At 39.5% G+C, this 21,737-nt stretch overlaps 1 protein-coding gene across 8 annotated transcripts in view; it reads left to right on the forward strand.

Annotated features, from left to right (window-relative positions):
- The window catches only part of LOC121890395 (pleckstrin homology domain-containing family A member 5-like), a 261,999-nt gene that overhangs the window by 215,848 nt on the left and 24,414 nt on the right, over window positions 1–21,737 (forward strand). For 7 of the 8 annotated variants that reach the window (XM_042402591.1, XM_042402598.1, XM_042402596.1 and 4 more), the window contains 3 exons: window positions 7,427–7,713; window positions 8,909–9,147; window positions 12,354–12,437. In XM_042402591.1, coding sequence (XP_042258525.1) covers window positions 7,427–7,713; window positions 8,909–9,147; window positions 12,354–12,437 — 610 coding nt within the window. Of the gene's footprint in view, window positions 1–7,426; window positions 7,714–8,908; window positions 9,148–12,353; window positions 12,438–14,615; window positions 14,736–21,737 lie in introns of all 8 variants that reach the window. The other variant, XM_042402602.1, reaches the window with a different exon arrangement.

The raw sequence follows: 21,737 nt of genomic DNA on the forward strand, positions 1-21,737 counted from the left end.
GTTCTATTGTTTTGGTATCAGCAAGAAAATTTAGTTTTTAGTGTATGCAGCAGAATTGGAAAGTAAAAGAATATCAATAATCTGCCCAAATGTCCCCTTTAAAGGCCTGAATAGAAGCAATGTTCCCCTGTGGCACACTGTCCCGCAAGTGACTTTCCTCTCTAACTGGCTGATTAAGTTATATTATAGTTACAAACACTGAACTGACTTAAGCTGAAAGATGGTTGTATGTTGACATTCTGATGGTTTACCATAGCCTGCATCCACAATAACCATCCACACCTCAGATTTGTTCAGTGACAGCCGACTGTCGCTGTCTGTGGTCAAAATGACAGACATCAACAGACGCAGAGAAGGTCAACATTAATGTTAATTCTGTAACGATTAAAATAATAAATAAAGTTAGTCTGTTCTCTGGTTAAGCTGCTATCTGTATTCAGAAAAAGATAGTTTGTGGGGGAAAAGACACATCACTCTGTAACACCACTGTACAACCACCAGTGGACTGTGTGTTTGTGTAGTTTGACAGAGTGGAGATACTTCTCTAGAGAAATGATCAGCTGATCACCTCACATTACTCTAAGATTCTCCCAGTTAAACTTTGATTCATATCCACATTTGAATCTGATCAGCCTCTAGGTTGTGAATCAAGAGCTTCAGTATTTGAAGGAAGCAGCTGATGAAGTACAGTAGGTGTTAAAGGACGGGTTCAAAGTTTTTCAAGTCTGTCTTAAAACAACAGTCAGGAGCCCAGATGAACAGTGAAACCTGATTTTCTTGCTTTAATCATTCCTCCTGTTCATACTGACCATTAGAAGATCCCTTCATAATGCACTTAAAATGGAAGTGATGGGGGACAAAATCCACAGTCCTCCTTCTGTGCAAAAATGTATTTAAAAGTTTATCTGAAGCTAATATGAAGCTTCAGCGTCCAAATGAGTCAAATCAAGTAGATGTCGTTCAACGTTACAGTCTTTTTAGTGCCAAAGTCCCTCTTTTTGTTACTATACTTCCACTGCAGCTCAACAGGGAAACACTGTCCGAGGAAACACAAAGAGGGAATTTGATGCTAAAAAGACTGTAAATGTGGCAGATATTAACTTGATATGACTAACTTTTTGCACAAAATGATAATAATAATAAAATAATAATTTTATTTGCGTAAGTGTTTTCCATAGACAACATAAAAGACAATCGCAAATATAAAAAGGAAAACACAAGAACAGCAAAAAAAAGCACACAATTAAAAGACTGTATAAAAGGCATTTACATATAAATCATCCAAAAGGTAAAACAAGTGAAACTATTAAAATAAACTTAAAATCAGGTGGTTGCGCAACAGAGCTGTATGTATGTAAACAAAGAAGACAAGTTGTCAGGTGAAAAGGCAAGTCTGTAAAAATGTGTCTTCAGTCAGGAACTGGAAGACTTGTGAAAAAGAGGTAGTGGTGTGCTCGAGGACTGTCTTGATCATATAAAAGTCAAGACAAATGCAGGTGCTCTTGAAGATAAGGGTCATCACATAGAAGGAAAAAACAAACTCCAGGCACTCATGCATGGAGCAGGAATGGGAAAAACTCTGGGATTAAGTTAAAAAGCCTTTATTCAACATAGCTACCTACAATTAAAATAGACCTTTATGGTCGAAACTGGTCGGTTTCCCAGAGTTTTTCCATTCCTGCTCCACGCATGAGTGCCTGAAGTTTGTTTTTTCCTACTAACTGGAAGACTGTTCCAAAACTGAGGTGCCAGTGCAGCAAAAGCTAGATGACCCTTTGACCTAAGCCTGGACTCTGGAACAGCTAGCACACCTAACCCAGCAGATCTAAGGGGCGTTTTTGGACAGTAAGGAGTTAACAGTTTACTGATGTACTCTTAACATGGCTCCTGGCCGTGTAAAGCCTTGTAAGTCATGAGTAGGATTTTAAAATGGATTCTAAAAGAAACTGGTAACCAGTGCAAAGAGGCTAAAACTGATGTGAGAAGAGCTTTTGGTCTTCGTCAGCAGTCTGGCTGCAGAGTTCTGCACAGTCTGAAGTTGAGCTGCAGCTCAGGCACTGAGGGACGTAAACAATCCGTTACAATAGTCCAGTTGTGAAGATATAAAAGCATGAATAATTCTCTCTGTATTGCTAAAAGATAACATTGCTCTGATCTTCCTGAGTTGGTAAAAACATGATTGTACCAATTTTTTGTGTGTTGTCCAAAGTTTATCTCGCTTTCATATCTGATAACTGGGATAAGGGGACCAAGCAGTTGATTACGGAGGTGCTCAGGGCCGACGATAAGCACTTCTGTTATGTCAGAGTTTAAGTGCAAAGTTTTGTGACATCCAGTCTCTCACAGCTAAGCAGCTCTGAAGTGTGGCCATCTTGTTGCATTCAGGGGGTTTAATGGAGAGACATTAACTGTGTGTCATCTGCATAACAGTGAAATCATTATGGTGACAAATGATAATACCTAATGGTAGCATATACAGAACGAACAGAACTGGTCCAAGAATTGATCCTTGAGGTATGCCACATGTTGTCTGTGCAGCTGAAGAGATGAATGAATCAATTGAGACATCAAATTTTCTATTTGACATACAGGATGAGAACCACTCCAAAGCCGTTCCAGAAATGCACACCCACTCCTTAAAGATGCAATATACCACATTCGGCCCCACTAGATGTCGCACTAGCCCAAGCATCTCAGATCAAAACAAATGTGCACTCAATAAAGTTGAAAAAAAAAGAAAGCAGCATCTGAACAGACAGCTCACAAAACTCATATCAAACTGTCAAACTAGGCAGTGCTGATTAAATATGGATCAAGATTCTGTTACTGCATTGCCTATTTCTTGCCTCAAAAGTTTTCAGAAACATATTACAGATGTTTAGCTGTAATTTGAGAAAGTTTGTGACCCGGCTGCCATGTTGGAAACAGCCGCAGGGAGGACAGCGAGGGACTCACATGCACTAACATACACACTCACATGTAAAGAAAGAACACAGAAACTCAGATTACAACACACACAGAGGGAGTGTGACTTCATTCTCTGCTCAGGTCGCCATTACTTCACTATATCTTTACATAGCACATAGTTGTTTGCTGACATACAGTGAGGCTGAATGTCATATATTGGACCTTTAAGTCTATTAATTAGCATAGCACGATCAATGTTGTCAAATGCTGCCCTAAGGTCAAGCAGCTCCATTACAGAGCAGTGTCTAGAGTCTGCAGCCAATAATAAATCATTTGTAACCCTTAGAAGAACTATTTCGGTGTTATGTAGCTTGCGAAATCCAGATTGAAATTTCTTAAAAATGCTATTTTTATTAAGGGCTTCCAGAAGTTGTTCCAAACCAGTTTCTCAAGAATTTTGTAAATGTAGGGCAATTTTGAGATTGGTCTAAAAATTTTCAAAACTAATGGATCAAGGCTGAATACAGTCTATTTTAAAATAATCTGGGACACATCCAGAGCAAAGGGAGCTGTTTAAAATTTGGAGCATACTGGGGGCCTATTTCCTCCATCACTTATCTTAACAATTTGGCTATAATGATATCTAGATGAATGGATGAGGGTTTCATGTGGGACACAGTGTCGGTGAGAGTTTCCATATAAACTGGCCAGAAGCTATCTAGCAAATGAGGACATAGACAAGGAAGAATCATGGGAGAAGTTGGAAGGGCGATGTTTGTTCAAATTTGGTGAGTTTTGTTGGAGAGAAAGGAGAGAAATTTCTCACAGTCAACAGCAGATGAAACAGAGGGACTAGTGGTGGAATGGTTTACAAGCCAATTAATGGTTGTAGATAAAAATCTGGAATTGTGCTGATTGGTGGTTATTAACTCCGAGAAATATTGGTCTCTTGCCTCTTTTACTTTTTGATTGTATATGACCAGTAATGGAATTGGAGTTTTCTTGTCCTCCATTTGAAGAATTGTGAACTCATCATTAAAACCTAATATTAGATATAGATTTGATAAGGGATTCAAAAGGACTCAGATTCAATAAGTGGATTTGCATTTGATAAAATGCTATTGAACCCATCCGTGTGCTTGTCAGATTGTTGGTTTTTGGAAAGTCACAAAAATTGACATCCCCACATCTGCTCCTAACAACCTCTACTTGCTAACAGGAACGCAATGGCAGGAAGAATGAATATAGTGAAATAAAATGGCAATTCAGTCTGACTAACAGGCTAGCATTATTAACAAAAACAGAATGTTCAGGTCATGTTTTCATAGCCTAGTGAGATCAAGTGGCTGCCTGGAAGGTGGGAAGTGGTGTACAGTGAGGATGAAGTACATACATTGTGTATTAAATGGACTAAAAACACACAATCATAGTATAGTCCTTCAGTCCATGCTAATTCACTGTAGGGATGCTTCAGATCAGAGCATTAGCTTCTCTTCCCCTGTCTGCTCATTGCAAAGGTTAAATGAAATGAACACAGACTGTGATGCTCTACCCATCCAGGTGACAAATGGTGATAGGCAGTCAGAGTGACGACTACTATATCTTACTGTGGACTCATAAGGTCAACGCCACAGTCCTAGAGAATGAAGGCCTCAGTTTTATGATTACACACTAATGGCTGCAGTGGTAACAAGCTCCTCATTACTTCATGTTCCCAGGTCAAACAGAAAGTGAGGCACATTTCCCTTACTAAAAGTTAAATAATTAAACCCAGTTGAGCACACCATACATGTCGAGGCACACACATGCAGATAATTACACTGGTTCCTATTCAGTACACTCTGATTAAAAGCATTGATTCACTGGCTGCTGGGTAACAGTGAGTGCAGCTGTTATGAGTGGAATGTGTGGATGCCTTTGGTCCTAGTTCTAATCCAGTATTCCTCATTGTTTAAATGTCTGAATGGGTATTATATGTGACTGAGTGAAGCTTAAAGGACCAGTGTGTAGATTTAGGTGGATCTGTTGGCAGAACTGGAATATAATATTCATAAGTATGTTTTCTTTGGTGTATCATCACCTGAATATAAGGATCTTTGTGCTTTTGTTATCTTAGAATGAGCATTTTCTACATTTGCACAGGGAGCGGGTCCTCTTCCACAGAGCCTGCCATGTTGCACCACCATGTTTCTACAGTAGCCCAGAATGGACAAACCAAACACTGGATCTAGAGAGGGCCTTTTGCATTTCACAGCCACCGTGAAATGTCTGGCTATTGCAAGATTCATGATTCACTGACTGGTTGAAAGAATGACTCATTCATTAATTTATTCATATATTTGCACATTTATTAGTTTCTGTAAAGTTCTGTTGATTCTTACCTCTGTCTTTCTGTAGAACAGGAGAAAAAAGTCTGCTACTTCATCTTTTATTTGTAGCTGTTCTTTCTTACCTGACTTGTTTACATCACAGGAATGTTGTCTGGATTCATCACATCCAGACAACGCTGAATTTCTCATTATTTTTCGCTTTTTATGTTTGTGATTAGAAAATGAACTCTTATGCTTTGTTCCCTTTGCCCTTGAAAATCCCCATACTGATTGCCAGTGCTCTCTGGTGCCCTAATGCAACTCTGTGAAGTGAAGTGAGTGATTAGCAATTCTAGCCCATGATTCAACTCTGCATATGGCAACAAGGAATAGTAAAAACAGCATCCTGCTCTTAAACAACAGAAGATTAATGGAGGTTTTAATCTTTATTTCCCAGCTCAGTTCCAGTTAATTTAGTGATTCAATGATTTTACCACATTTCCTTGTAACACACTTTTTGGAGCACCATTCCAAACTGAGAGCAACTCTGAATGAAGCAGAGAGGTTACAGAATAGATTCAGTCTATCTTAATACATACTCACACACCATATGCACATTGAAAGAGAAGTGGTTACTGTCCATACAGACCTTTGAAGCCCAACCCTACTACTTAGTAGTCTTGAGGGGGAATTAAGTAAGAAATTCACCTTCAAATGTTGCAGCGGAGGGATACTTCCTGGTAGCGGCATGTAGATTTGTTCTGGGAAAAACATCTGCAATAAACTTAGTCACCTCTGCCAGGACAAAAATAACCTCTTTATTTGGCTAAATCACAAAATCTCTTGCAGTGTAGTCACTCTACAAAGGTATCACTCCGCAGCCACTATGAAGAGGAAGAATGATTACTGGAGATATTTCAGCTGGGGGATTTTGGGGTTGAGATGCATCTGCCCTGCTGAAGTGTCCTTGAGTTGATGTGAATTCCCTGTCGGATTACAACTCTGCACCTGACCCTGAGCTTGTGTGAGCTGTCCACTCATAAAAATCAGAGTATCCAGTACGGATATGTTTTTCCTGGATATGACTGCTGTCCAGTGAAGACAGGCCATTATTTTTGCAAGCTTACAAGTTATTAGTGCAATGGAGCAGCATATTGTTCACTGATATGGATCTGCAGTTCAGATTTTTGCAGGAAAAAGTTAAGAACCTGACTATACACAGATGCAAAAAATTTTTTTTTACCTATACCACTCTTAACACTCTTCCTGTTCCACTCAGTGTTATAAAATGTTGAAGGACCATACACATGTTTTCCTAGCTTTGGTCTATTCTGGTGTATTCAAAAGAAGTTCCAACACCCAACAGTTCAGAGTCAAGGCCAATTCATGCTTTCTGCGTTCTGCGTCCATGGACAGCTATGGACTTGGACACAGACTGCAGATGCACATGCGATTCCATTCAAATGACAAATGGGAGTCTGCAGACAGTTGTACGGACTAGTAAACAGGGTTGCAGCGTGATAACTCAGTAAAATCCATTCTGTGAATATTACAAACCACTGTGCAGCGTTTTTCTGATCAGCCTTTAAACGCAATAATCTGTTATTCCAACCAGATTTGCTGGATCATATTTCCTTCTCTCACCAGCACTTTAAACAACACGCCCACACCAACACAGCCCCTTGTATTGTTCTACACAGAACAGTTTTCAGTCTGAATGCAGCTGAGGAGTTTCTTTATGTTGCTGAACAAGAAGAAAAAGTTGAAAAATGAAAAGTGACAGCTTAATGAGAACAGGAATACAGTATATACACACAGAGTACCAGGCAGGCATTCCTGTTTGCTATTCTAGCACATGCTCAGTTAGCATGTACAGTCCGTGCAGTTACAAATTTTGGGCTTTGTACGGATGTTCACAGAGGGGTCCGCATGGATCCTCGCCCTTGTCTTCAGACTTTTTGACAATGTATTGCAACTCTTTATGCAGTTTGCTAATCAGTTCAAGACTTAGATATCAGAGCTTTCCAGCGTCCCACTGGTTCGCCATCTGAATTACCTCTTTTCTTTCTCCCTGAAGAGAGAACACAGAATCCGGATGCAGATCTAAACCTGACAAACTAACCTCTGACCTTCCTCTAATGGGGGCGAAGAGAGAAGAGCCTTGATCTGTGGTGATTAGCGAGTACTCATTAGTCTGTCTTCTCTCCCAGCATCACGTCCTACCAGACCTTACCCAGGAACATGCCCAGCCACCGTGCCCAGATTGTTCCCCGCTACCCAGAGGGCTACCGCACACTGCCACGCAACAGCATGATGAGGCCCGACAGCATCAGCAGTGTGGCAGGCTCCGTGTATGACCGGGCCCTCCGTCCCGCCTCCACCACCACCGTCACCACAGCGGAGAAGAGGCGGTCAATGAGGGACGACACCATGTGGCAGCTGTATGAGTGGCAGCAGAGGCAGGCCTTCTCCAGGCAAAGTCTGGCTCAGCCAACAGGTACAGATGCCACAAAGAATTCACCCCATTAGCCTATACTGTAGCTTGTTAAGCTAGATATCTATCCTGCTAACCCTCTGACATCATGCTGCCAATTTGTCCCATTGGGCAAACACAGGACAGCAACTGAAATATACCCTGAAGCTGAAAAAGTATTTTCCCATAGACTATCATAAAAAAGACTGTAAAACTGTTGACAGGACAACTTGAACTGCAAACAAAGTCAACTATCAGTTTCTGTATTTTTAAACCATGGATGTGTCATATTTGTAAAATTCTCCCATCTCATCAGCCTCAAAGCTATTTTTATGTTTGACATTATCCCAAGTACAAGTTGATAGGACCAGCAGGGTTGGCAAAGTGAGCAAATGCCCGAGACTCTCAGGCCTGATGGCCACAGGTTGTTGGTAAGGGTCTACCAGTAGCAACCCACAGCTCATTTTTGCCCTGGGGTTCCGTAGCAGATGAATCCAACCCTAGAGTGAGACAATAAGGGCGTTTTCAAACCTACATTGTTTAGTCCAGTTATATCAGAACCTGGTTAGTTTTCCTCCTTTGAATGATTCATTTGGGCAGGTCTGAACACAGTACCCTTTAGAGGATGTGGTCTTGGTCCGGTCCCAAACACATTCTGGTTTGGTTCGTGGTGGGAACGTGATCCAACCACGATCCAACCACGGTCAGACTTAAATCACTTAAAAAAACATTTTAGTCTTTACAGTGGTGGTTACATATCCTGTAATTGTACTGAGTTTCTTTAACCAATGAAACATTTGTATAACCCAATGAATGGTCTGACTTTAAACTCTGTACTGAGTAAACAAAATGGGACATTTTCCGAATAGGCAGCTCCTTTTGCATAATCCACATTTCATGTGTATCTAATATTTTGTATTGTTCAGGATATATATTGATTTTGCAAGATGATTGTCACTGGCATTACTTGTATTACTTTGTTGCAAATCATTTCAGCCTAAAAAGTATTATTAGGCATACTTTTAGGCAGGCTAAGTGTTCCATAATAACATATCTTATGCTGTCTTTTTTAAAATTCACTGATGAGCTGTTTTCTCAAATGGCCAACCTCTATTTTAGAATACAACTTCAATTTCATGACCATCATAGAAAATGTTGAAGGCAAGGAAAGATTTTGACTCCACTGTGACGCTCTGTCCCTCTGTTCTTGTGATTTCAGCTGCAGGTCATTATGGCACCCTGCCCAGCACAAAGACCATGGGCAACATCTCAGAACACGCTGTGGCACACTCCATCCCCACCTCTCCGTCTCACGGCTCTCTGGCGCTCTACAGCACCTTCTCCCCTCCCCGCCAGCAGACTGCTCACAACCCCAGCACCTCCCAATCAGAGGTGTCGTCACCCGTCTTCAGGGGGGACGTGACGCTGGACCGCCGACACAGGACACACCTCGCCAAGGTAGAGGAGATGTGGAGTTTTTTTTACCTGCATAATAATCATAATACTTTAATTTATATTCACATTTTTAACCAAAGAAGCAATACAATGCACTTCACAAAAACAGAAACCACACAAAAAGATGGATGCAAAAAGTAGAAATATTAAAAAGATTTTTTAAAGAGGCAACAAATAAAAACAAAAGTTTTTTAATTTAATAGTAAATAAATAATTATTAATACTGTAAGAGAGGTCAGTTACAATCAAATGTTCTGGCTAAAAGCAAGCTTGAAAAGATGAGGTGGACAATCTTAAATCTACAGGGGTGCTAGTCCAGTATAGAGCACTGAAACTGACAAAAGGCCAACATCTACCATTCAGAAATGTTAGACATAAAAGCCCATAAACTTTTGTTGGGCGGTGCAGTAATTAACAGCCATGGAACTCCTGGTGGTGCTGTACTAAAAGACTCTGCCCTTATCTCTTCTGATCACCCAGTAGACTGAAAACATGCAAGCTACAATGCTAATGTTGTGGCTGTTTTTAGCATTCTTTTTAGCATCCTTCCTCGCAATATTTAAAACAAATTAACTGGAAAAAAGGACTGAAAATATCAATTTCTTCCATTGTACAGTCAGTGTTGACTTCAGTGATAAATACAATGTTTTTCCTGTAGCTGCTTCACAATAAAGCCTTCATGTGATTTGCCAATGGATTGCTTTCACTGTGAAACAGGAGCAGCAGGACGTGATGGCTTTGAATTAGCAGTAATTTAACACATCAAATAGAGCTGTAGGAGAGAATTCATTATTTGTTAGTATAAAATAACAAATTCAATTGAAATGTATCTCAATCAGCTTAGACCACTGATCTAGCATATGTAGAAATAATAAGAGGAAAAAGACTGGGTTTCTGGAGTAGTTACATTTTTAACCAATAAGCACTGGGTGCAGTGACAGCATGCAGAAATTCAGAAGTCTTGTCCTCATAATAGAGTCTGACTCAAGGTTTGACAGGAAAAGAAGTGTCCCTTTTAAATGTCAGTTCATCCTGACTCAGAGCTGAATGCAGACAGAAAATAACTGGAAATTTCTCTTTGCAGTCTCCTCATTTACTTTTCCACCCAGAGACAGAAAATTAGACAAAATTCAGCTCTCTCCTATTCAAATTCACAGATGTTCCTTTTGATTTTCCCATGAGACTCTTCAGAGAGAGATGGTGCAGAGTTGAGTTTGCAGTCAGTGGATGAGTCCAATCCTCCTGTCACAAGTGCAAAGCCCAGGTCCAATCCCCGTCCTCAGGCTGTCAGCCAATGTGACACCTCTGATCAACTTTGTACTCTGACTCAGACACACTAGACGGCTAACGTAATCCTCCCAGGCAACACATGTCTCACTCTGTATTCACACCCAGACAGAGGAGGAAGACACTGAGAACACCTTCAGATTAGGAAACAATGAGTCGAAGTGAGTGATGATGTTGAATCTGCAAAATCTAAGAAAATAGATGCTCTTTGGTCAGTGTAGTTAGAGAGAAGTGAATTTTTGAAGTGTAAGAAAGACATTTTTGTCAAATGGACAGATAAGAGGACAACCTGATTCAAACTTTACACAAAATAAATAATCTTGTTTCATAATTGTGCAAAATTAAGTGCTATTTTGTTGATACTGTAGAAGTACTGTAGTTCCACCAACATTAGTTTCTACAAAATTGCTGAAAAAAATAAATGTGCCGCAGGGCCATATTAACACACAGGCAGGCCTCAGGGCAAAAATGAGCTGCAAGCCCCAATTCAGACCAGTAGCTCTGGAGTAGTTTGGTTATAGTTTTATTAAATTCAAATTTATTTAAGAATATTCACTATCTAAGAACAATAGGATTACATAAAATGTAGAAGTCATCTTAAAAAGCTTCAATGCAATAAATTCCTTTTAGCCCACTGTAGCAGCTAAATTTAATTACATTTAAATTAATTGAATCAAATCATTGTTCTGTGTTTGCTAACAAAGAAAACTAATGTTGGCAAATAGATAGCAGGATGAAGCCATGAGTGAATGCTTCTTATTGTTTCCATGTCATTTTAATAATGTTCCTCTTTTATGTGTTTTTATGTGAATGAATGCATTCAGTTAAAGGCATTACAAATGTTTCTGCTTGCCCTAGTAATTAACTAGAAATATACTCAACATTACTTCCAGTCATTTACCCCTGGCATGCCATTATTATTTAGTTTTGTTTTTTGCCAAGTGTACATTATTGTTGTGGGACGATACTGGAATTTTCCTAATGGCCCACTGTACAGGGCCCACTGTACTCTCAGTTTTGTTTTAATAAGGATCCTGGTTGCAATGTTTTGAACCAGTTATAAAAAACATCACATATAGTGGGTGTGAGGTTGCTAGCTAGCTATAGCTAACATTCTACACTCAGTTGCCAGTTTATTAGGTACACCCAACTAAAACTAATGCAGTGTAATACAGCAGCCCTGCAGTAAGTACACTGCCTTAGTTTCATGACAGTTACAGTGTTCAGGATTAGCTACACCTGTTTCAGAGAGGTGTTGAATTCCATATAACTGCTTCAGTTTCAGGCTCCTGGTAGTTTGCATGATGGCTCACTGTCACACTGTCATAGCTTACTGGGACACTTGAATAGAACAAGACATTGTTAATGTTATTAATAACACCTTTTCCTACTATGACAAGTCAAAATCTCTGCTGAGAAATATATTATCAAATAATCTGTCAATTACCTTTTCAATTTATCAGTTTGTTTATAAAATGCCAGAAAATTGGGGAAAAATTCCCATCACAATTTCCCATAGATGACATCGTCTAATAGCTTGCTTTGTCTGACCAGCAGTACAAATCCATTGTTATTCACTTACAGTAATATAAAGCAAAGAAAAGAAGCCCATTCTCACATTTAAGAAGCTGGTACCAGTATATATTTGGCAGTTTCGCTTGATAAATGACATTTAGCTGTTTGGGGCATGGAAATCACAGATTTAAAAAACAATCCAGAACTAGAAAATTTACAAATTTACAATCAAAGGCTCCTGACACTGGCATGACATGCTGTAGAAAATAGTCAGCAGTCAAGTGCTGCTCATTTTTACTGAATGTCATTTGAAATGAACTGAGGTAAGGTCAATTGAACTGAAATAAGTGAGACCGAGGTGTACCTTCTTTTGTCAAATTCAGTCCAATCTCCTCCTTTTCCCACAGTATGGCTACCCACCTGACCGCCGATCCATCGCAGCCGGCGTGCCTCCTCAGACCATCACCCCGCAGTCGCTGCAAGGCAAGACGGTGAGTGTTACAGTGCACCTCCTCTTCTCCCACACACTCCATACAATGAGGTTAACCCTGTCCACCTGCTCTCAGTAAACTCTTACAAACAGTGTGTAGAATTTAGAAAGCATTTACACAAATGAAAAGTAGTCTCTGCTGTTCATCGCTGGCGCTCAAACACTCATTGACACACAACACATACATCTATTTCATTGATGTTTTGTTCTCAGCAGCTTCTTATTGTTGTTTTCTCCACTTGTCTCAGCAGGACCAATGTAATTATTGACAATGCCATTGTCTCTTAATGACAGGGTGCGCGCACACAATGTGGCAGCGCAAGTGAAATTGCCTTTGCTCTCAAATTGAAGCGGCAACAATCAAGAGTGAGGTCTGATATTTATGTTTGAAGCAAGCTGTGAATAATGATGTGATTGCTTGACTGCAGTCAAGTGCCTCACAGTTTGATGAGAAAAATTTGTCCAGTAATTTTCCACGAGGTTTTTTCAGTGCACTGTTTTGTCACAGTGGCCGCGTCCCTTTATTTCACTGTGTCATAAGTGATAATATGCCGAGTGTGTGTGGGTGTGTATGAGTGAGACCTATCTGTGTGTTTGTGTGCACCAGCCCATCCATAAATCCATAATGGAAATCACTTAATTGCTCTTTACCCTCATCTAGCAGTTTTGTTTAAACTGACAATAAAATTGAAACTAGTTATTAGTAACACAAGATATTTTGACCCTGATTTCTGACGTGTAGTAAATCAAGCAGCCCACGGGCAGAAGCCAGTTGCAAAGTCAATGAGATGTTGCCAATTTTTCCTCTCTGGTTGACACATTATTTTGAATTTTCAGTACATTTCCTAGCTCGCTTAGCCACATGTCAAATAAAGGAACCTTTTCAGTTTTGAAAGATTGCAACAGAAGCTTTATGGGTAAGTGGCCCGGGTGTAGGGATTAGACACCAACATGACAGCAGTACTTACGAAACCTTCATGCTTGAATTATGTAAAAGTAAAGGTTCTGGCTATGCAGTTTTGTCCAGTTTGTATGGAGAAATATGAAATATGTCACCATAAAGCAGCAATAATAGATTTTTTGAGCTGCAGAACAATCTGTAAACACAACAACATATTATCATTTTTTAAAAATTGATATGCCGAGCGTGTTAGCAAACAGTTGTCTATTTACATCTTCAGCAGACCCAGAGTAACATTAACATGCATTTGGAGTAATGTTTCTGTTCAGCAGGGGAATGTAAATCCAATATTCACACTCCTTTATACTCTGTTTTGGTCCTCATCAACTGCAGAGGGAAATGTCTGACTCTTTAGCTGCTAGATGCTCCACATGAGAGCGACGAGACTCACCCAAAACAGTTAGGTTGCAGGTTGTAAAACCAAAACTATGAGATAAAAGGCTAAAAAGCACTGTAGAACTGCAGAGTTGGATGATAATCCTCTGTGGGTTCACTGTCAGTGAACTCTTTCACATTTATTGATTAGGTGGGAAAGACATGACTCCAAGTGAATGCTAATGTTGCTCTGTGCCTGCTGGATGTGTTAATAGACAACTGTTTGCTAACACGTTAGCCAGAACAACTTCATAAAACATCAATATGTCATGGATGTGTGTTTTCTGCCCGCTAGTGGCCAAGGAAAATTGCTCGAATTGCCATGAATATTGCAAATGCAGACTCCACACATCTTAAATGGGATTTCAAGCCCAAATCCTTCTCCCAGGCCTTCCAAAATAATTGTGAAGTTGTATCTTTTCAATCCTGCAATATAATGTAGAACTTGTGAACCACCCTGCATGGAAAGGTTTCTGATAATACTATCTTAAATGTAAAAAGAAGAAGAAATGTTACACTGTGAGCTGAAATGTCTGTAACTGTAACATAAGCAAGATAGTCATTTACGTATAATGTAACTCTTCATCCAGACTGAGAATAAAGGGTCATCCAGTGCTGGTTTAAATGCATTATCTTGCAATTATAGGGTTATTATCGTCTTTATTGGACTATTAATCAATGCTGAGAGACCAGTGTGTTGTCAGAAAGCTGTTGAAGTGGTTCCTCTACTCTTGTGGGTCATCAGAGTCACTGCATCATGTTTTTTTCAATTAGTTGATGGGTGTCATTGATATTATCAGTGTGGCAGCGCTTCTTCTCTCCTCTGTGTGTTGCTCTGTGCAGCCCGAGGAGTTGACACTGCTGCTGATCAAGCTCCGCCGGCAGCAGGCTGAACTCAACAGCCTGCGGGAGCACACAGTAGCTCAGCTAATGGCCCTGGGCATGGAGGGGCCCAACCCTAAGGTCAGCACTGGGTGTATACATACGTGTGTGTGCATGCACGCATTTGTGCTTTCCTAACCAAGTAGTCAAAATCCCATATTCTCTGTGATGTGTGTCTGCAAGGGGAGGTTCCTTGTGTACATCTGGGATTTTATTCCAAATGAAACTGAATGTGGTGTGTTCTGAAAGGTTCTGTGAGGAACAGAAAGTATGTTCTTTGTGACTCAAGCCCTGTTCTTTGGGATGGCAATGTCAGTTGATTGGTCCACTACTTCAGTTTAGACTCAAATGTATCAACTACTATACAATGGATTGCTTTGAAAATGTGTAAAGACATTCTTGTCCCCAGAGGTTAAGGCCTACTGACTTCTGACTTACCAGCAGGTTGATTTTTTTGGTTCAGAGTGAAATATCCCAAAAGTAGATTGCAAAGAAATTTAACAAAGACATTCATGTTCCACTGAGGATGAATTGTAATAACTTTGGTGATCCACAGATTTTTCATTAAGCACCATCATTTGGTAAAAAAAAACAACAATTTGCTCAACACTTTGGTTTATGACGAAATACCTGCAAAACCAGTGACATTCCCATCAGCCTCAGCTGTACCTTCTGTATGTGCTAATTAGCAAATGTTGGCATGTTAGCAAGATAAACTAAGGTGGTGAACATCAGCAGTGTCACAGAGCTAATAGCATGGCTGTAGTAAAGCCAACCTCCAACTTCAAAAACACTTTTAAGTCAACTTTGGCATCAGCGTAGAAATACGAAATCTCATGGCATTATTGAAGTTTATATTTTTGGACATTTTAGTGGCCAGCCTGTCATTTGCCTATTTGAACACACCAAATGCAATTTCAATTTGGGACTATTGTTCTGGCATTAATGTATGCACAGGCTGTCAGGTGCATAATTTTGGATGTTGGGAATTGGTACATTGATACATTCATACTTGTGTGTGTGTGTGTGTTTGCATGGGGGCACCACTCCTGTCCATGCATGTTGGCTTAAGGTTTCTGGAGAGCATGGATGCATCGGAGCAGATGCATCAAACAGTGTTGCATTTGTTGTGTTTTGCTCCAGCACTATGCATCACAAGTGTTGGTTTAAACCACTCAGTGTGCTCCATTTTATTTACATTCATTTTTGTGTGTATATACCTGATCAGTTTTAAGACAGATTATTAGTCGTTCCTTATTTGGGAAAGACTCAGAAAGTTATTTTAAAATGCATGTAAAGTAAGTGTGCAGCATGTTTGGTATTCCAGGTTTCAAAGTTGTTACAATTTGTACAGTGCAGCATGGTGTCACATGTTTTGAGTTCACTGTATGAATTCTGGAAAAGGATATGTGCTTAACAATATGCATGAGTCACATTTTTTTATGTAAAATTATATTATGATGTCAGACTAGATACTGTATCATCTGACATTTTGAATGTGGCAATATGGTGATGTAGCTTAATTTTTGGCTGCATTACAGTAAAGTTACTAGACTTTTGCAGCTATTTAGAACGAACAGTGAACCCCTCTACCTTTTTGACATCACATACACATCAGCACTGTGATTTTCTTGGCTGTAGATATCTACTGAAAGTGTTGTCCAGACCTCCATGTACTGCAAGTGTTATGAACAAAATACTTCAGTATGAACATAGAATCCCTCTGCAGCTTCTCAACAGTGCTGCATGACTGCTGACCCTTCTCATGTTGGTCAGTCACAGTTAATAGTCTTGACAATCATGGAAATACACTTTTGCATCTTGTATGACAGACAAGAGCATCAATATTATCAATATTGGACAACTGGGCCAAACGTGGATTATGTACAAGTCGATGCCAACCCTTTTAAAATTCTTTCTACAATATCTGTGCATGGCCACTACAGTATGGCTACGGTAATGGAAAGATCATTATTATGACAAATAAACTAAGGTCAGATAACTTAAACATGGTCCTCGAGTTTATTCTCACTGGAAAATAAATATAGATGGATATATTTCAAATAATTTTCGATCGTCACTATCTCTGCCTCCTCTTTTTATTATCTCTTCCTTCCTGTTAAAACATGCCTTTGACTCCCTTTTCCTCTCCCTCCCCTCTTCTGTCTTCTTCTGTCCATCTCTACCAAACACAACCTCACTTTTCCTGCTTCTTCTTCTTCTTCTTCTTCCTCTGTGGCTACTGCAGACTGATGTTCTATCCCATCACCTGCAGAGGAACCTTATTTACCTGGACAGCCAGGTGAGGACTTCTGAGCTTGCTCCTCTCTGTTCCAAGCTGCTTCTGCTATCCAAAATATAACATTTGAATCAAACCATACACCTGTGATGCTTTTGGAACTTTGAACCCCAGTTTTCAATCACTGGAAGCATTCTGTCTCAATTTCTTGGTTTCTCTTTTTTACCTATTTGTCTCTTTACTCAGAATCCTTTTAAAACCTTTTAAAAACTGAGAGAATCTGATACATGCCTCTACAAACATCCAAGAGCTAATCTAGGTCACTCCCAATATTCAACATATTTTCAGCCTGTTCACAGACCCATAAAAAGGCATTGTTGAGTTAGAGAAAGAAAGTAATCCAAAAACCAAACTGTACCTTTAAGAAAACTTAAAGTACATACTCTTGGCTCAATGTCACTTGGTAATGATCACTAAATTAAGGGCCAGTGGTGAAATACAGCTTGACTGTAACACCTTAATTGTATAGACATGTTTTTGAATGAAGTAGACACAGTTTGAATAAAGGTCAGAGCCAGAAACATTCTCACAGATCCTGTCACAGTTTTCCATTATCTATTTCTATTTGAAAGCTAGCACGTGAAACATTTCTTTAACTTTTCTCTAGTTTGAAGACTTCTTTGTTAAGGCCTGTCATATTTTTTTATTAACTTAATCAAAGGACAATACTGGTGTTTGTGAATGGTTTACTACATTGCTGCTGACCATTTTCTGATGCATTCCATGCATTTTTAGATTATCTATGCAGGTAGCTATTGGCTTCACTTGAGTTCACTTTCACATTAAAAGTCAACTGGCAGAGACTTGAAACTGGCTGTAGATCACAATGAACAAGTTTGGTTCATCAAAGTTGTGTGATTGTTCCATTCTAATGCAGCTGAATGCACGTGGATTGTCCTGACATTCATGATAATTAGCAGATGAATTACATTGCAGTCATGGACTATTTTGTTGGAAAACAAAATGGAAGTGACAAATGGCAAGGACATTGTAAATAATGTGTTGAATATAAATTTGATAGTCTTGCATTAAAAATACTTTAAAGTGATTACCTTAAGAGTAGGGGTTTTTCAGACCTGCATGATAGCACACAGATGAAGGTTTAAAGTAAATCACTTTTTTCAACTTAGTTACCATGTAACAATAACATGACTTTATAATAGTTAACCTATCCAGCAAACTTTAAATTTCTTCAGGTTGAAATGTAATAAACTAAAAATGATAGCTGCCTGAAAATATTAACCAGTAAAAGTAACATATTATACTGTAGCAGATTAACTACAACATGCATAAACACCTGTATAATCCTTGATGGATGGGTAGATCAATAGCTATCAGTAATTCTGCTGTAACGTGGCTACGCAACCTTAATATATGCACACTGCTTGGAGGTGCTTGGATGTACCAAGTGCAGCAACACTCAACCTCTCTGATTGCTTGCAAATGTCAGCCTTGTACACTCAAGAGAAGAACAGCTCAGACAACAAACCGAGGGAAGTGCTCGGAAGTAAATGTAAATGTCAAAATTCTATTTACATAGAGCCTGTAGTTTGACCATAGGAAACAAAGATGAAGTAATTTGTTGTTGACTCTAGTGTGCAGCCACCAATTGATCAAGTTATTTAACTGCGACAAGCGTTTATGTGCCCCAACCCTTACTGGCACTAATGTTAGAAATAAGATGGATGCTTCCACTGGAATCTCATTAACATTGTATTTCAGTATGCTCAGGCTGCCAGGCTAATTGCAAGAAAAACATAACCTGTCAACGGTTCACAGAGGCATACCCTGATCATGGCAGGCATTTAAATGTGCTATTTATTTTTGGCCTCTAGGTTTAGAACTTGCCTTCCCACGGTTCCTGCATTATTGAATACGACTACTTGGCTCTGAAAAGGTCACGTGCTTCAGGGAGAGACTAGCCTATGTAGGAGTCGCAAGCAGTTCAGATGCTAATCGAAAAAATTAAAGAAACACTTTGATTGTCAGAGAGTAAGTGTCTATTTGAGGAGTTGTTCTTCCTCTCAAAGTTTTTATCCTCAGTCAGTCAACTGGGTTCATATACTGTCACAACTTTGTCAGCTTTAAATGAATGTAAAAGTGTTTTTGCATTGTTTGACCTGTTTATTACAAACCTTCCAGTCAGCCTTTCATTTGATTTCATGTCCATATGCTCGAAAAATCCCCCAGCAGAGACCTAAAATTTGTTTGAGAATTGCTTGAAACTTTCTTATGATTAATGAACATCTGTCTCCTTTTATTTTTGGCATATGGCTACCTCAAATATATTTTCAGGGTCATAGTACAGGTCGTCACAGGTCCAAAATCTCAGACCTGATCCAGGACAAATCCATGGAAAAACATAACCAAAACCAATGTGCATGCATTAAAAAAGAGACCCAATCCATAAGGGATCAGAGGACAGTCAGACCTGATCTAAATAGAGCTCAGAATAATCAGACTTGATCCCAAATGTGGTCGAGCTAAACAGTCCCAAATTCAGAGAGAACACAGACAAAGCCACTGCAGTCAAACAAGTGGCAATACATGCCAATTTTCCTGCACCTCATAGATCACATCCTCACCTCAGGAAACATTTTTCTACTGTGATGACAATGATGACGCACCATGTGATCAGAGCTGGTAAGAGTCCACTCAGAAACCTGACTGTCTGAGTGGACTTACAGACCTGAGACCTTTGGCAACAGAACAATACCCAACTCACCGTCAGACCCAAATATACTGAATGTCTTCTGGACTTGGCCCAACTCTGATCCCTGGTCGAGTTTCTGTTACTAGGAACTGATTGCACCTGTGAAGATCTCTAGTGCAATGGAATTAAATGAAACCAATGGCTGCCTGGAAATACATTGAACAATGTAAAACCCTTGGTGTGCTTTGGAAAATGCTGAACACTAATATAAAGTATAGGTATTTGTAAGAAATTAGCTAATGCAAAAACACCAGTACCAGATCCCAGGGGTAGCAGAGAAGGCGAAGATATAAATCATGTTCTGCAAGTTTAGGGTTAGGGTTTGGATTAGAGAGTATTAACAGTCCATTACAGAGTGGCACTTATGTTTTTCTTAAATAGATCAAGGGGGTTAGTTCTATTCCATCTCCTGGATATCAGCCATTAAGGATATCAGCCATTAAACAGTTATTACACCACTGTATCCTCTTTCTCCTTGGCGCTCCGCTAGATGAAGGAGAATGAGCCTCTAATCTTCATGATTCACACTATGATCGAGAACTCGGCACCGAGGCCGCAACTCTACCAGCAAGTAAGGTCTTTGGCGAGTTCTGGCTTGAGTCCCCGTCAAGGCAGTCCATTAGTCCTTTGACATACAGTATATGTTGTCTTTTGTTGGGTCAAAACCTCATGGCGATCATGTATTTTTCACTTCATCCATTGAGGTTTTGAAAGGTCTCCATAAATCAAGTAGCATGTTTGTAATCTTCCAAGTTAAGTTCAAACGTGAAAGCACCAAACTATATTCTAGTTGTGAGGTTTTTGCCCAACAACACTTTAATCTCTCATTGTACATCATTGTACTTAACTTGAAGAGTTCTCTCTCAAAGGGAAATATCCAATGTTTATAAAAATATACCTACATTACAACTGTTGTGTGATACACTCCAAGTACTGTAACTTGGGTGTTGACTTCCCAAAATGTATGTCTCTGTTGTTACCTAAATGAACTCTTCAATGGACTCAATGGGATCAGATTCAAGCCAGACCTTAGCCTCGGCAGCCCAATGGTTGTGTATCCACATTTTCCCCTTTCACCATCAACCTATTATTTCACCACGTTGGATGCAGTCAGCTCGTTCATCAGCCAGTTGTTCCTCAACAAACCTTCCCAGATGTCATCACAGCAATATTTGAAATGCACTGTATACAAAGTTATTTTTGGTCCTGGCACATCTCATTTCATTGCTTTCTGTTTGATGCTGTTGGAAGTAACCTGAACTGAGCATGGCTTATGATGTAATGCTACATAGCCATGGATTTCCCCTCTCACCGTCTGTCTTCATACAGCACTGTTCATTGTTGGGTATCACTTTGGAAATGTTGACCATTTGTGCTCATCTTAATGGTTCAGTTTTTCAGATACTGCGTGGCTACAAAGAAGGACAATACTCATCGTATTTTGTAATGGTTTAAGGAATAGTGTGATATTTTGGGAAAGAAAGAGTCAGGGCATGGTTAGTCTAGCTTAGCATAAAGACTGGCAGGGGGAAATAGCTTGCTTGGCTCTGTCCAAAATACAGCTACCAGCATATCTAAAGCTCACTAACTAATATATTGTATATTGTTGTTTAATTTGTACATAAACATAAATTTAATAAATGACAAAACTGTGGTTTTAGGGGGAATTATGTGTTGCATCTATTTCTTGATGAACCATTTATCCAATATTTCTGTGCAGTGTCTCCGGTTATAGTGCAGGTTTCCAAATACAGTTGGTGAGCATAAGTTTTGGTTTTGATCTCTGCATAGACACAATGGTACCTGGCAACCCAGCCAGTTATTGTTGGTCAATAATAGTTTGAGAATGTTACTCTTCCTAAAACTACAAATTCACATTTTTACATTTATCTTTGTGTACAGATTAAAGAAAAGAGATATGTGTTAATCAGTGAGCCTTAGAAGTAGGTCTCTTTTAAAATTTTGGACAGAGCCAGGCTAGCTGTTTCCCCTTGCTTGCTGTCTTTATGCTAAGCTAGGCTAACCACATCCTCACTCCAGCTCTGTATTCAACACACAGACATGAGATTGA

The sequence above is a fragment of the Thunnus maccoyii genome, chromosome 23 (genome assembly GCF_910596095.1).
Source record: "Thunnus maccoyii chromosome 23, fThuMac1.1, whole genome shotgun sequence".
Lineage (NCBI taxonomy): Eukaryota > Metazoa > Chordata > Actinopteri > Scombriformes > Scombridae > Thunnus > Thunnus maccoyii.